This window comes from Ctenopharyngodon idella, chromosome 1, assembly GCF_019924925.1.
Source record: "Ctenopharyngodon idella isolate HZGC_01 chromosome 1, HZGC01, whole genome shotgun sequence".
NCBI lineage: Eukaryota > Metazoa > Chordata > Actinopteri > Cypriniformes > Xenocyprididae > Ctenopharyngodon > Ctenopharyngodon idella.
Genome location: NC_067220.1, coordinates 5,738,386 through 5,754,282, shown reverse-complemented (window position 1 = coordinate 5,754,282; position 15,897 = coordinate 5,738,386). Strand labels below are relative to the sequence as shown.

The window sequence follows — 15,897 nt, the reverse complement described above, 5'->3', positions numbered from 1 at the left end:
ATATAAAGACATATTCTGTCTCAGAGTTGATTTGGGTGGGACTGATGAGAAGATCAGTCTAATTATTACAAGCACAAAGTGCAGCACAATTATAGTTTTCACCGATTTAAACCCATGAAAGATTGGCATGATAATTTTGTAAATGGCTGAAATTAAAGTGCATTAAATCAGAGGTATTTTTACCGCAGATAACAAAGTTCTCTTTAATTCTCTTCAACTTCAAAATTACAGTTACTTAAAGGGTGATTGATTATGATTTCACTTTTTTAACTTTAGTTAGTGTGTAATGTTGCTGTTTGAGCATAAACAACATCTGTGAAGTTATGATGCTCAAAGTTCAGTGCAAAGAAAGATATTTTCTTTTACAGAAATCTCTGTTTAAGAACTACAACAAACAGCTGGTAGGGACTACAACGAGCTTCTTGACATCACTAACCCTAAAATTTACATAAACCCCGCCCCCGAGAACACACAACAAAGGGGGTGAGGCCATGTTGGGCTGCTTTAGAGAAGAGGAAGAGTTGTTGTACTAGAGTGTTGTTGACATGCCGTCATTTTACGCCGGACTGCTTCACAAACGAGGGTCAATTCAACACTGGATTTGCACAAAAGATTAACATGACGGCACATGCTAGTCGATGAGTTGAATCAACATAAATTTATCCACTAACCATTCAGAAACGTCTAAAAGTTGTAACTTCTTCCTGAGTCTCTCCATCAGTGTCGACTCCGGTTTGAACAATGTAAGGCTGAACACCGTTACTGACAATCCTCATTTTGGCTGCGTGAGATTCTCCAGCTTTGTTGTTGTTGAGCGACCGAAGTGTGAGCTGTTAAAGCTCCGCCCTCTTCTGGAAAGGGGGCCGGGAGCAGCAGCTCATTTGCATTTAAAGGGACACACACAAAAACGGCGTGTTTTTGCTCACAGGGGCAAATTTGACAAGCTATAATAAATGATCTGTGGGGTATTTTGAGCTGAAACTTCACAGACACATTCTGGAGACACCAGAGACTTAAATTGTGAAAAGGGCATAATAGGTCCTCTTTAAATCACAGATGTTCTTTTTTAATCATGTCATATGGGTTTGCTGCTATAAAAGAGACTGTAGATTTACAAATGAATATTTATGCAAGGATTTTAAATGCTGTTCATTTGAACAGACAGGAGATACATTATCCTGCAGGTTTCAGTTAATCATCAATTTGATTAATAAGCATCAGGATAAAATGTTCAAATCCTGTTCTATAGATTTTACTATGGAAGCTTGTTTCCGCCACTAAATAAAAAAGGTAATTGTGACTTTTTATCTCACAATTCTGACTTTTTTTTCTCATAATTGTGATATAAAGACGATATAAACAATTGAGTTATAAAGTCCAATTCTGAGGAAAAAAAGACTGACTTTTTTATCAGAATTGCAAGTTTATATCTCACAATTCTGACTTTATAACTCGCAATTGCATGAGAAATAAAGTCACAATTCTGAGATAAAAAGTCGCAATTACTTTTTTTATATTTTATTCAGTGGCAGAAACAAGCTTCCATATGTTACTTCAGTAAACGTCGATATCATAAAAAGCTTTTCCTACAAATGTATGCACTTTTTCCTGTTTGTGCAGACAAATTCACACTTTCTTATAAATATATTAGACCAGAAATCATAATGGAACGGATAAAGTGTGTTTTATGTGCTCAATCAGATAGATTTGTTAGGTTTACCGCATCACACTGTTAGCACACCTGCTTCAGTTAAATGTCATCATTATTTCCAGCTATTAATTAGTTATTGTTTGCATCTTTTCTGCATCCTATTGAAAGGAATAGTTGAGCCAGAAATTAACATTCTGTCTTCATTTACCAATTCGATTTTTTTTTCTGTGGATCACAAAGCTCTCTTTCATTTTCACTGAATAATGCCTCTATGTAAATGATGACAGAATCTTCATTTTCAGCTCTGGATTGCTTGCGTTTGAGTCCAGACTCGTGTTCCTGCTTCGGTTAGCTTGTTAAATCTAATTGGATGTTCCCTTTGTTTTGCCAGCGGCTAATTGTGTCGTCTTGTAGCATAGAGGCCTGCGTTCACTTCCCTTAATTGTGGCCTTGTTATTGAGATTAGATTGTTTATTACACGAATCTTCATTTCTATGGTTACTGTTCTTTGGTCTCTGCACTTTCTGTAGCTTAAACTCAGAAACACTTTTGTGTGTATATTCCTCATTTAAATAATTAATGCGCAGAATAAAGGGGCGGGGCCTGGTTGAGTTAGTTAGTAGTGTGTTGAAACTGGCGGTTATGGTAAGGGGCGGGACATTTCCCAAACACCAATCACAACACGCTGCTCCAGCCGACCAATCAGAGCACATTGTGCTTTTCAGAAGGAGGGGCTTCATAGAGACAGGAACTAAACAGAGCGTTACTGACAGACTGGGAAGAGAGGAGCTGAACAATGGAGAATATGAGGAAAATAATCAACATTCAAGCATGAAAACGTGTTCTAATAGAGCACAAAAGACTTTATAAGACGTAATACTTCAGCTACAGTTAATCATCTCATTAACTGAGTCTTTCTCTCCTCAGGAAGGGTCACGTGATCGAGCGATCGGAGCAGTATGTGTTGAACACTATGGACGGAGGCAAAAGCACGCTGACCATTAAAAACATCCGTCAAGGTGACGGAGGGCCGTACACCTGCCGCTCCAGCAACAAGGCCGGGAGCACCGAGAGTCAGCTGTTCCTCAAAGTGTTCGGTGAGGAAATATTCATCTTCAACAGACACATCTTGAGTCTTCTGTGAGGTGTTTGTTGCTGTGTTGTCTCAGTGTGACAGAGGAAGGCAGCAGTACAGACGGTTCTTCTCTTCTTTTTCCATTTAGTTGCTTTCCACTCAAATTCTCTTGAAGAAAATGAAGCGATGCGCCACAAATATGAGGCCAGCAGCGCAGTAAATGCGCCGCTATTTCAAACAGGGAAATGAAAGACTGTTCAATTATCGTGACAAAACTCCAGCAGCTTCTTTATAGGACCCGGATTCAATTTATGTTTTCATGAAGCTGCTGTGCATATTCAGAAACTGATTATTTTGATTGGACCTCCTGTCTTTGCATGGAAATGTATGGAGATTTATTCTCCGCCATCAAGATCCAAGAGCCGGAGACGGTTGTTCTTCAGAAGGCACATTTATATGACGCTCTTATTGGGTGGGAGTTTTGTTGTGCAAAACGTGGAGCAGCAACACAGCTGTGACTTTGTGACGTTTATAGCAATAATTGTGAAAATAAAAATGTAGATAAAGCAAATATTGAGCATCTTTTGACAGAAATTCATCAATACAGTTTATAAATATTGAAATATTTATAAATATTTTTTTTTTGTTTATAAATACTTAGGGAACCCTTCGATCAGCAATAATTATGAAAATAAAAACATAGATAAAGCAAATATTGACCATCTGTTGACAGAAATTCATCAATGAAAATTATAAATATTGAAATATTTAAAAATATTGAAATATTTCTATTTTATTTTATTTATAAATATTTAGGGAACCCTCCAAGATATATATATATATATATATATATATTATTATTTTTTTTTATTTTTATTTTTTTTATAAATATTCAGGGAACCCACCGATCAGCAATAATTGTGGAAAAATATATATATATATATATGTGTGTGTGTATATATATATATATATATATATATATATATATATATATATATATATATATATATATATATAAAGAAAATATTGACCATCTGTCGACAGAAATTCAGCAATACCATTTATAAATATTTATTTTTATTTATAAATATTTAGGGAACCATCTATCAGCAATAATTATAAAAATAAAAAATATAGATAAAGCAAATATTGACCATCTGTCAACAGTAATTCAACAATACAGTTTATAAATATTTATAAATATTTATTTTTTTTATTTTTAAAATATTTAAGGAACACTTCAATCAGCAATAATTGTGAAAATAAAAATATATATAAAGCAAAAATTGGCCAACAATACAGTTTATAAATATTGAAATATATTAAATTATTCTATATAGTTTATAATTATATAGTATAATGAATGTGATTATATTAAATATAAATGTTAATATATTTAATTGGATAAATAAATGTGTATTAGTGTTTATTTATTATTAATTATCAATCATTTGTTTTCAGACCCTGAATATTTATTGCTCATATTTAAATATGATTATTTTTAATTATATTTGATTATATTTCTAGCTCTGTAGTAAGTAGAGTTCAATCCTAACATCTGCTCTTCACAATGACAGTAATGAGAGTGAGTTTCTCTGACCGTTTCTGAAGGTTGACGTCGTGGTGCTCAAATGTCAAGTGTTCATGAGTTAAATCTCTGCTGTTTTCTGCGAGTGTAGTGTCTGCTGACCTCGATGTCACTACAGTCGTTGTGTTTACAGCGTGTCGTGTGTCGTCTGTACGTGTCTCCGGCTCTCAGGGGAGCTTCAGTTCACAGTCAACAGCTGCAGTTTACAGCCACTGAAAGAGTTTCACGGTTATTCATTTTGCCGAGCAATACAGAGATTGAGTGCTGCAGAAAATACATCATTCATCACAACATATGGGAAAGAGCACTCTAAAAAACGCTGGCTTGAAAGTAACCAAATTTAGATTGTTTTGCAACCCGCAGATGGATCAAATATGGACCGACCCAACCATGGGTTATTTTAACCTGCAGCAGCATGTTGGTTTGGTCATTTTAACAGACTGTTTCTTGTTGCCACTTTTGGCGAGTTTTCGTCAGCAAAACAACATTGACGCTTCCTGAAGTGTTTCCAGACTCCGACATCTACAACTATCTGTTTGTCTTTGCTAGAACGTGTGTGTGTGTGTGTGTGTGTGTGTGTGTGTAGCTCACACTTGCTCTCCGCAGCCTCTGGGTGTTTTGACTGCATCTCCCGCTACAAATAACTCCTTGATCTCTGCAGACGTTGTTCAAAGGCCCACACTGTGAAGAGCTGTTTCTGTTGGGTTTCATTCATTCTCTCCAGCACACTTAAACAGAGCAGGAACGGCTGTTATGCATGAAACTCACCATGGGGTTGTTTGCCCTCGACTGAAAGCTGAGTAAGACACATAGAGCAGCTTATCTATGACACACACACACACACACACACACACACACACACACACACACTGCACTTCTAACAGGGTTTATCTGTGAGTTCAGCATAAATCAAGACCTCACTGATGTGAACATCGCAGTACAAGCACTCACAGGAAGATATTCAGAGGAAAAAAATGTGCCATGAGAAGTATTTTCATAGACAGATATATGGATGAATCTCCAGGTCACATTTCACCCAAAAAGAAAAGATTTGTATTATTATAAGTAATTTTCATGACTATTACATTTACATTTACGCACATGACAGACGCTTTTATCCAAAGTGACTTTCAGGGTACAACTTTTTTACATTTTATCCGTTCTTTAAGAAGATTTATGCCACCAAATATCTTTAGACGTCATGTGCAGTTCTTTGTAATTCTTATTATATAAATAATATATATAAAATATATATATAAATAATATGTGCATGCAATAAATATATTTACAATTTTTTATATAAATAATATTAATTTTTATATATATATATATATGTAAACAAAAGTTTGTTAGATGTGATTAATCTCAATTAATTAATAATTAATTTGACAGTACTATATATATAATATATATATATAAGCATGCAATAAATATATGTACACTTTTTTAATACAATTAATATTAATTTATATATATATATATATATATATATATATATATATATAAACAAACTTTTGTTAGTTGTGATTAATCTCAATTATATATATATATACATACAGTATAAGCATGCAATAAATATATTTACAATTTTTTATATAATTAATAATAATTTATATATATAACGTGTGTCTAAATCGTCCTAATGCGCGGTGAGGAGGAACGTTTGAGTGGACAAAGACTCTCCAAGGATCACAGCTGGAGAATTGCAGAGATTAGTTAAGTCTTGGGGTCAGAAAGCCTAAAAAAATTATCAAACAGTACCTACATCCCCACAAGTTGTTCGGGAGGGTTTCAAGAAAAATCCTCCTCGCTCATCCAAAAACAAACTCCAGCATATTCAGTTGTCAGACAAGACTTCAAAAGGGACCGGCTTCTGTGGTCAGATGAAACTAAAAAAAGAGCTTTTTGGTAGCAAACCCACCAGATGGGTTTGGTGCACACATGGATAAAAAGTACGTCCTATTTTTTGCTGGAGGTTCTGGACACCTTGTTCATATACATTGTATCATGGATTCTATCAAATACCAACAGAAAAAAAAAAAAAAAAAAAAAAAAACTGATTCTGCTAGAAATCCAATAATGGGCTGTAATTGGATCTTCCAACAGGACAATGATCCAAAACAAACATCAAAACCAACACAAAAATGTGTCACTGAGCACAAAATGAAGCTTCTGCCATCCCCTGACCTGAACTCTAAAGAAAATGAGTGGAGTGAACTGAAGAGAAGAAGCACCAACATGGAGCTGGAATCTGAAGGATCTGGAGAGATTCTGTATGAAGGAATGGTCTCTGATCTCTTGTCAGGTGTTCTCCAAACTCATCAGGCATTATAGAAGAAGACTTGGACTTGGGTGCCAATAATTGTGGCCAACGTGAACTAGAGAAAAACATTTATTTCATAATGAGCTTTCTCCCCCATTTTCAACTGTTTTACTTAAATGAAAGGTTTTTGTTTTTTTTTTAATAAAAGATCAAAAGGATAAACAATGCAGATTTATTTTCACAGCGACCTTTGCTCATATTTACAAAGGGTGCCAATAATGTCACAATGCAAAAAACATTTTGTTCTCTTATTTATTTCTAAACTGAGAAAGAGAATCAGAGTCGGTTAAAGACTGTAAGTGTGATGTCCTCTGTCACACTGAACATTGTGTTTAGTGCAAATTGAGATGTAATTAGTCTCTAAAATAAACTCTGAGGACAGAAACGTCTGCTGTTCGCTGAACTTCCTCTCTGTGTGTCCGTTCAGTCCAGCCTCACATCACTCAGCTGAGGAACGTCACAGCGGTGGAGGGAAGCGCTGCGATGATCTCCTGTACGGCTGAGGGAGAACCGCTGCCCGAGATCTCATGGAGGAGAGCCAGTGATGGACAGACGTTCACAGATGGAGATAAGGTGAATAACACAATAATAACTCACCCAAAAACCTTGTTGAAGTCTCAAGGTTTTAAAGGATTTCAAAATTCACTATCCCTTTAAATCTCGAGTCACCTGCTCAGTGTAGGTGACAGTGATGCGGTGCAGTGATCATGTAGCTCCTGTTTCATAATCATTAGCACAGACCGCATTTCTAATGATTTCATCATTACAGGACTCAGGTAGATGACAGCTCCTCAATGTCTTGTTCAGCGTTGTGGAGATAATCGCTGGTGTTCAGTCGTCTGTGTCAGCCACGCCTCCCGCTTCCACTCATTTCCCTCCAACACAACAACACCCTGTTCAGAAGGTGTTGACTGACACACACTGTACAGCAGGAGTCTGTTACGCATGAGAAATTAACTGAGTTGCATTGACGAATCCAGTGTGCAACAATTTTACCTCCAGAACATATAGAGTTTAAGCTTTATCTATCTATCTATCTATCTATCTATCTATCTAGCTATCTGTCCATCTGTCTGTCGTCCGTCCGTCTTTCTGTCGTTCGTCTTTCTGTCGTCCATCTGTCTGTCTATCTATCTATCTATCTGTCTGTCGTCCATCCGTCTTTCTGTCGTCCATCTGTCTGTCTATCTATCTATCTATCTATCTATCTGTCTGTCTGTCTGTCTGTCTGTCTGTCGTCCATCTGTCGTCTGTCTATATATCTATCTATCTATGTATCTTTCTGTTGTCCGTCTGTCGTCCATCTGTCTGTCTGTCGTCCATTTGTCATCCATCTGTCTGTCTGTCTATCTATCTGTCTGTCTGTCATCCGTTTGTCCGTCTGTCATCCGTCCGTCCGTCTGTCTGTCCGTCCATCCGTCTGTCTGTCGTCTGTCTGTCTGTCTGTCTGTCGTCCGTCTGTCTGTCTGTCATTCGTCCGTCTGTCTCTCTGTCTGTCTGTCTGTCTATCTATCTATCTATCTATCTGTCTGTCATCCGTCTGTCTGTCATCTGTCTGTCTGTCGTCCGTCTTTCTGTCCTCATTCTGTCATCCGTCTGTCTGTCTATCTATCTATCTGTTGTCTGTCTGTCGTTCGTCCGTCTGTCTTTCTGTCTGTCTGTCTATCTATCTATCTATCTATCTATCTATCTATCTATCTGTCGTCTGTCTGTCATCCGTCTGTCTGTCGTCCGTCTGTCTGTCCTCATTCTGTCATCCGTCTGTCTGTCTATCTGTCGTCCGTCTGTTGTCTGTCGTCCGTCCGTCTGTCTATCTATCTATTGTCTGTCTGTCTGTCTGTCTGTCGTCCGTCTGTCACTCGTCTGTCTGTCGTCCGTCTTTCTGTCGTCCGTCTGTCATCCGTCTGTCTGTCTGTCTGTCTATCTATCTATCTATCTGTCATCTGTCTGTCTGTCATCCGTCTGTCTATCTATCTATATATCTATCTATCTCATCTGTCTGTCTGTCGTCCATTTGTCTGTCTGTCGTCCGTCTTTCCGTTGTCCGTCTGTCCGTCTGTCTGTCTATCTATCTATCTATCTATCTATCTATCACCTATCTATCTTATCTGTCATCTGTCTGTCGTCCATTTGTCTGTCTGTCGTCCGTCTTTCTGTTGTCCGTCTGTCGTCCGTCTTTCTGTTGTCCGTCTGTCGTCCATCTGTCTGTCTGTCGTCCATCTGTCATCCGTCTGTCTGTCTGTCTGTCGTCCGTCTTTCCATTGTCCAGCTGTCTGTCTGTCTGTCTGTCTGTTTATCTATGTATCTATCTATGTATCTATCTATCTATCATCTATCTAAATGTCGTCTGTCTGTTGTCCGTCTTTCTGTCATACGCCTGTCATCCGTCTGTCTGTCTGTCGTCTGTCTGTCTGTCTATCTATCTATCTATCTATCTATCTATCTATCTATCTATCGTCTGTCTGTGTGTCGTCCATCTATCTATCTATCTATCATCTGTATGTCATCCGTCTGTCTGTCTGTCATCCGTCTGTCTATCTATCTATCTATCATCTGTCTGTCATCCGTCCGTCTGTCTGTCGTCCATCTGTCTGTCTGTCATCCTCTCCTCTTTTCCCTGTGCTCTGGTTTTGTCGTCTCACAGAGATCTCAGTAGCATATCAAACAGTTAGGAAGCATCTGCCCAAGGCGAGATGATGTCAGACACACACACACACACACACACACACACACAGAGAGAGAGAGAAAGAGAGAGAGAGTGTCTGTGGTTTTTACTCACTGATCAGTTTCTGCTATCTGCTTACAGGCCAGCTCTCTGAAATAATTTGTATTTGGAGGTCATGAAACCACAGAATAAGAAATATGATTCTGGCAACTGCTTTCATTAGTTGTTTATTAGATTCATTCAGTCGGAAAGGTGGTTTTTCACGATGCATTGTTGTTTTTATGCGGGCAGAGCTTTGGTAGTTTATATTCATGTGCTTGTGTTCACAGGTTGTGTGTTTGTGCATGTGTGAATTTAAGATTTATTATGGTTAAAAATACATGCTGTGGTGTTTACTAAGTCAGTCATCACTAGTAGTAGTGCTCATAGCATCACCTACTGTACCACATCCTAGAAACTAGCAATGTATCAAAACCCACTCATAACACCACAGCAGCCCTATACCACTGCTCTAGAACACCCTAGCAACCACATAGCAACACAATGAAGTTCACTCATAACACCCTAGCAGCTGCAAACAACATTCTAGCACGGGCAAACTCCATTCATATTTTTTTGTCAGTAAATGTGAACATGTGAATGTATTTTCCTGTGTATGTTTTTGCGTCATTGAAAACACCAGGAGCAGGTGCGTCAGCTCTCGCTGTCTGTGTAGAAATGAATCTCATGCATTAGTGTGAAGGAAGGGAAGCCTTAGGCTTGATTCTGCTAGCCTACAATAACGGCCCCTGTCAAATAAAATGCACAGCCGCTCCAGGACTGTCAGGCGCTGAAGCTTGCGGTGCGCTCTAGACTCCGAGGCATCAAGCGGAGGGTGGACACATATTGATTTTTCAGGGAAAGCGAAGAACACTGATCATTAAAGTGGGCGTTGGGGGACGGACTCCATCTAATCCCCTTATATTCAAAGTCTCATATCTCACCGCAAGCACAGATAGTGTGACCACATTACAGCTGTAAAGTGCTGCACCACAGACATTTATTCTCATTGTAAACAAGAACAACTCGTTTGCTGTTGTGTTCGGTCGCATTAGCTGATCAACACGATTTCAGTTCGCTGTTGCTTTGTATGTGAGCATAAGAACTTATGAATTTGCACATGATTCATCTGAAAGCATGTTAAAAACACCACATAGACATATAAATAACATTAAAAACTTGATTTTCACCACAGGGGGTCTTTAAAATTCTAGCTTCAGAATTTTGAACATACTGTAGCTTATTTAGAGTATGCTTAGAAACCCCAGTAAGAAGCGCGTTACAGTAATCAATGTGAGAGAAAACAAACTTTTCTGCAACTGAGAAGGATAGCAAGGGACACAATTTTGCAATATCTCTAAGATTAAAAAAATAACTATTTAGAACAGTCTATACATGAGGGTCTAATGTCAATGAAGAATCAAAGATCACTCCTAGATTCCTTAATTTCTTCTGAAACTCAAGTACAGGCAAGCATGACCTTTTTTATCACCGTTTAAACAAAGAAAATTATTAGCCATCCATGATTTTGTCTCAGAAATACATTTAGTGAGCAATGAGACAGCCTCACTTTGACCATGTTTACAATGAAAAGTGATACTTAATACCTAGAGTTCATAAAATTTGGCCAATCAGGAATAAATAAAGACTAAAAAGTAATGGTTCTAAAATTGAGCCCTGGGGGACGCCAGTAGAAACTGGTCCAACATCAGACCTGTATTCCCCTAAAGCAACAAACTGTCTATGTCCGGTCGAATAAGATCTAAACCAGTTTAAAACGTGCCAAAAATACCAAAAAATAATGTATAATAATAATAGCAAAAACACACAACTAAATTAGTAAAGCTAAACTAAAATTGTAATTGAAAAATGGGAAAGTTTCAATAATGTGGATTGATTTGTTTGTGTTGGTTTAGAGTCAGGATGGCCGTGTGGAAGTGCGTGGACGACATGGGAAATCCATGTTGACCATCAGCGGCGTTCGACTCTCAGATTGGGGTCGATTCGACTGTGAAGCTCTCAGCAGGATCGGAGGCCATCAGAAGAGCATGTTCTTGGATATTGAGTGTAAGATGCACAAAAAACTTTTTCACCAACCATTGTTGATTTATGCAGGGATGTTTGTGAGAGCTTATGTATATGTGTATGTCAGTTAAAAATACATGCTTTGGTGTCAATCATTACTAGTAGTAGTGTTCATAGCAAACATAGCAGCACCCTAGAAACTGCTTAGAACACTGTAGCAACCTTATAGCACTGCCCTAGTGTAACAGAGGCCTGACGCTATAGGCTGCGGTCTTTAGCGTCCTTGTTAGTGCCCGCCTCCCATGCCGGAGACGCTGGTTCAAGTCCTGCTCAGAGCAGGGCGAGTAGGACCGGATGGGTTTATATTGGTGCCGTGACCCGGATGGGAGTGAGGTTTAAGGGGGTGAGTGTAACGGAGGCCAGCTAGTAAGAGCTGTGCGAGTAAACCTCACTTCCCTGATCTCAAGAGCCACATTAGTGATGGACACTAGAGACTACGGTCTTTAGCATCCTTGTTAGTGCCGCCTCCCATGCCGGAGTGTAAGATCCACAAAAAAAACTTTTTCACCAAGCATTGTTGATTTATGCAGGGATGTTTGTGAGAGCAACCAGAGTGTAACGGAGGCCAGTTAGTTAGAGTCTTGCTCAGAGCAGCGCGAGTAGGACCGGGTGGGTTACATTGGTGCCGTGACCCGGATGGGAGTGAGGTTTAGGGAGTGAGTGTAACGGAGGCAAGTTAGTAAGAGCTGTGCAGGTAAACCTAACTCCCCTGATCTCAAGAAGTGCTAGCGACTGACGCTAGAGGCTGTGGTCTTTAGCTTCCTGTTAGCACGCCCAACTCCCATGTCGGAGACGCCGGTTTGAGTTTCACTCAGAGCAGGGCGAGTAGGACCAAATGGGTTACATTGATGCTGTGACCTGGATGGGAGTGAGGTTTAGGGGGATGAGTGTAACAGAGGCCAGTTAGTAAGAGCTGTGCAGGTAAACCACACTCCCCTAGCGACTGACGCTAGAAGCTGCGGTCTTTATCATCCTTGTTAGCCCACACGCTTCCCATGCTGGAGAAGCCAGTTTGAGTCCCGCTCAGAGTGGGGTGGGTAGGACCGGAGGGGTTACATTAGTGCCATGACCCAGATGGGAGTGAGGTTTAGGGGGTGAGTGTAACGGAGGCCAGTTAGTTAGAGCTGTGCAGGTAAATCTCACTCTCCTGATCTCAAGAGGCGATAACGACTGACGTTAGAGGCTGTGGTCTTTAGCATCCTTGTTAGCGCACCCACCTCCCATGCCGGAGACGCCGGTTCGAGTTCTGCTCAGAGCGAAGCAAATAGGACCAGATGGGTTACATTGGTGCCATGACCAGGATGGGAGTGAGGTTTAAGGGGATGAGTGTAATGAAGGCCAGTTAGTAAGGGCTGTGCAGGTAAACAACACTCCCCTAGTGACTGATGCTAAAAGCTGGGGTCTTTAGCGTCATTGTTAACGCACATGCTCCCCATGCCGGAGAAGCCGGTTTGAGTCCTACTCAGAGCGGGGTGAGTAGGACCGGATGGGTTGCATTGGTGCCGTGACCCGGATGGGAGTGAGGTTTAGGGGGTGAGTGTAACGGAGGCCAGTTAGTTAGAGCTGTGCAGGTAAATCTCACTCTCCTGATCTCAAGAGGCGATAACGACTGACGTTAGAGGCTGTGGTCTTTAGCATCCTTGTTAGCGCACCCACCTCCCATGCCGGAGACGCCGGTTCGAGTCCTGCTCAGAGGTGGCTACACTAGCAAACACCTAGACCACCCTAGCAACCACATAGCAACACAAAAAAAGTGACTATTGAGCCAAAGTTGCAACTCATCTTCTCACTTGAAACCTCATTTTGCAGTTTCTCTGTAGCCTTTCCAATGCACTTGCGCTGTATATTTCTTGCTTAATTAATTATTTTACCCCACTTGAAATTAATGAATAGTTTTTTTCTTTATTGGCCTCAAAGAAAAGAATGATCCTGAGCATCTACACAAAAGGAAAAATGGCCCTCAGTGGGGCTAATTATGGAAGGAATTCTTCCCAAGTAATTAATTCCTCATATTCGTATTAATTTCCAGGTCCGTCTCCTGAAATGCCAAACCATTTTTTGGGTCACTCCTTGTCAAATGTGACCTTCGTAGATAACTTTTTATTGCTTCAAATTCATTTGTCGCTGTTTCATTCATTAGGCTAACATTGCACATTTATGCCACTGTGTTTATTGTATTTATCTGTCACAGTCAGAGAAATGTAGTGAGATGCTAATGAAAGGCCTCGTGTCTCTGAATGCATGACGATGACCTTGACATCATCGTGCTGCGGGAGCGTCTTCATGTCATATGCTTAGCGCGGAGGTTCACGGCCAGCGTGTGAAAAAGGACGTTCTGAATGAGCGTGGCAGGAGCTAGCCAACCGTTACCGGGTTGCTAATGAACTCATTTATTTAGAATGGCCGCTCTTCTCTGCTCTGCTCCTTAGATGTGACAGAGAGCCCAGCATCAATCATTCTAATGGAAACCTTCTAGTCGGTGTAAAACAGGAATAACACTGAATGAATGCAGACACCCTCAGTGCTTATAACTGAAGCACAGGATCAGTTTTAGGTCTGCAGAAAATGCATTTCATCTTTATGACTTGCATCGGTTTACCACAGACACATCTGACATAATGGAGTGAGACTGTAAAGTCTTTCTTTGTTACATTCAATATTACTCTTCTTTAAAGGCCTTTTCACATGTTTCACATCATCCCCAGTGCATTAAAATACATGGAAAGAAATTCAAGAAACAGCGTTGCATGTTCAGGCCAGTATTATTTTATTTGTTGTTATTAATATTTTTTATATTTAATTTTATATATATATATATATATATATATATATATATATATATATATATATATATAAATGCTTGACGTTATGCTTGTGTTGAAGCCAGATGAATGTGCCTTATTTTTACTTCCATAACAAGCTTCTAATGGCTGGTTTTACATGGTTTCTAGCTGGTCCAATCTGGTCCAAAAACTTAAAAAAAAAAAAAAAAAAAGCTAGGAATCCATTTTCACTCAGAAATTGCTTGGAAATGTCACATATAAATGCAAAGAAAAAACATGTACCATAGAATTAAATTTGACATTTTGAAGTAGAAAGATTGAAATAGTGTTTTGTTTTATTTACAACTTTGTAAAATCATTTTTTACACTGTAGATGGCTGATCATCTGGATAGTCCAAAGACCAGCTTGAACATCTTAGGTTCTGCCAGTACTGAATCACTGTTTCTCTTTTTCCAGATGCACCGAAGTTCCAGACTAATCAGAGCATCTTCTACTCATGGGAGGGAAACCCAGTGAACATCAGCTGCGACGTGAGGTCCAACCCTCCAGCAACGATGCTGTGGAGACGAGACCGGTTTACCATCTCTAGTCAAGGGACCAGCAACATTCGCATTCACACTGCAGAGGGACGATCGCTTCTGGAGGTTCAGTAACATTACAGTCATGCACTTTTAGTACTTTATTGGCGACCGAATGTGTATCTGTTAGTTTTCTTTTTCTTCTTCTTCTTGGCAGCCCATTGAACCACTTGTGGGAAAATTATGAAATTTGGCACATGGATAGAGGACAGTCTGAACATTAACCACAGCAATTTAGGAGTCCCTACCTCAATCCCTCTAGCGCCACCAACTGTCTAAATTTGCACTCACATTTATGCTAATAACTTTTGAAGTGAAATGGATATTTTAGAATAGTATATTTTATGAACGTATTGGCCTATCATTACGAAATTTAGCATGTGTCTTTGGCATGATGCCTTGAAGGTACGCAAAAAGTTTTGGGACAGCGGCACCTTGTGGTCAAAATTATAACAAAAATTTTAAAAAATGCTAATAGCTATTGATAAATTTTACCTATTGTAATTAAACCAATTTTCATCAAATTAGACGTAGATCAACTTCATACCATGCCGGCAAAAATGTATGGATTTCGTGTTGATAGATAAAACCGTTTTCGTTTAACGCATCAAAGAATTTGATGCCAAACTGAATCTGAGGCTGTATCTCTGCAACGCTTTGCCCTATTGACACCAAAATTTGTGTATGTCATTGTCACCCCAAACTGACCACACCATATCAGTCTGGGGACAGCGCCACCTATTGATCAAAAGTAATAAGCAGTTAAGTAGTATTACAAGTGATTGTACTTATTATTTTCCAACCATTTTGTCTAAAATCATCAACAAACGTCTTTAATTAGTCATGTTTATTTATATATTTTAAATTGCACATACTTTTGTTCCTCTGAATTTGTTAAAAAAAATAATTTTGAAGTTGTTAAAAGATTATTACAGTGTTTTACAAGAAAACACTATTTCAAAATTGCATTACTTGCCATTTCTTTGTAGTTAATTGTGAAATTTACTAGCAATTTCTAAGTGAAAATTGTTTCTACACCAACTTTTTAATGATGTAGTTGACCTGAAAGACAAAACTGGTTTTTTATACTACTTAATTGCTAATTAATT

The 15,897-nt window shown here is 39.0% G+C and overlaps 2 protein-coding genes across 2 annotated transcripts in view; one reads left to right on the top strand and one right to left on the bottom strand.

Moving 5' to 3' along the window:
• Positions 1-15,897, bottom strand: part of LOC127521108 (amyloid-beta A4 protein-like) — a 337,319-nt gene that overhangs the window by 158,392 nt on the left and 163,030 nt on the right. The gene's annotated exons all lie outside the window — the stretch shown is intronic.
• The window catches only part of LOC127511475 (neural cell adhesion molecule 2-like), a 65,692-nt gene that overhangs the window by 27,759 nt on the left and 22,036 nt on the right, over positions 1-15,897 (top strand). Inside the window, exons 7-10 of the mRNA XM_051892301.1 lie at positions 2,579-2,748; positions 7,065-7,210; positions 11,258-11,408; positions 14,667-14,854. Coding sequence (XP_051748261.1) covers positions 2,579-2,748; positions 7,065-7,210; positions 11,258-11,408; positions 14,667-14,854 — 655 coding nt within the window. The remainder of the gene's footprint in view (positions 1-2,578; positions 2,749-7,064; positions 7,211-11,257; positions 11,409-14,666; positions 14,855-15,897) is intronic.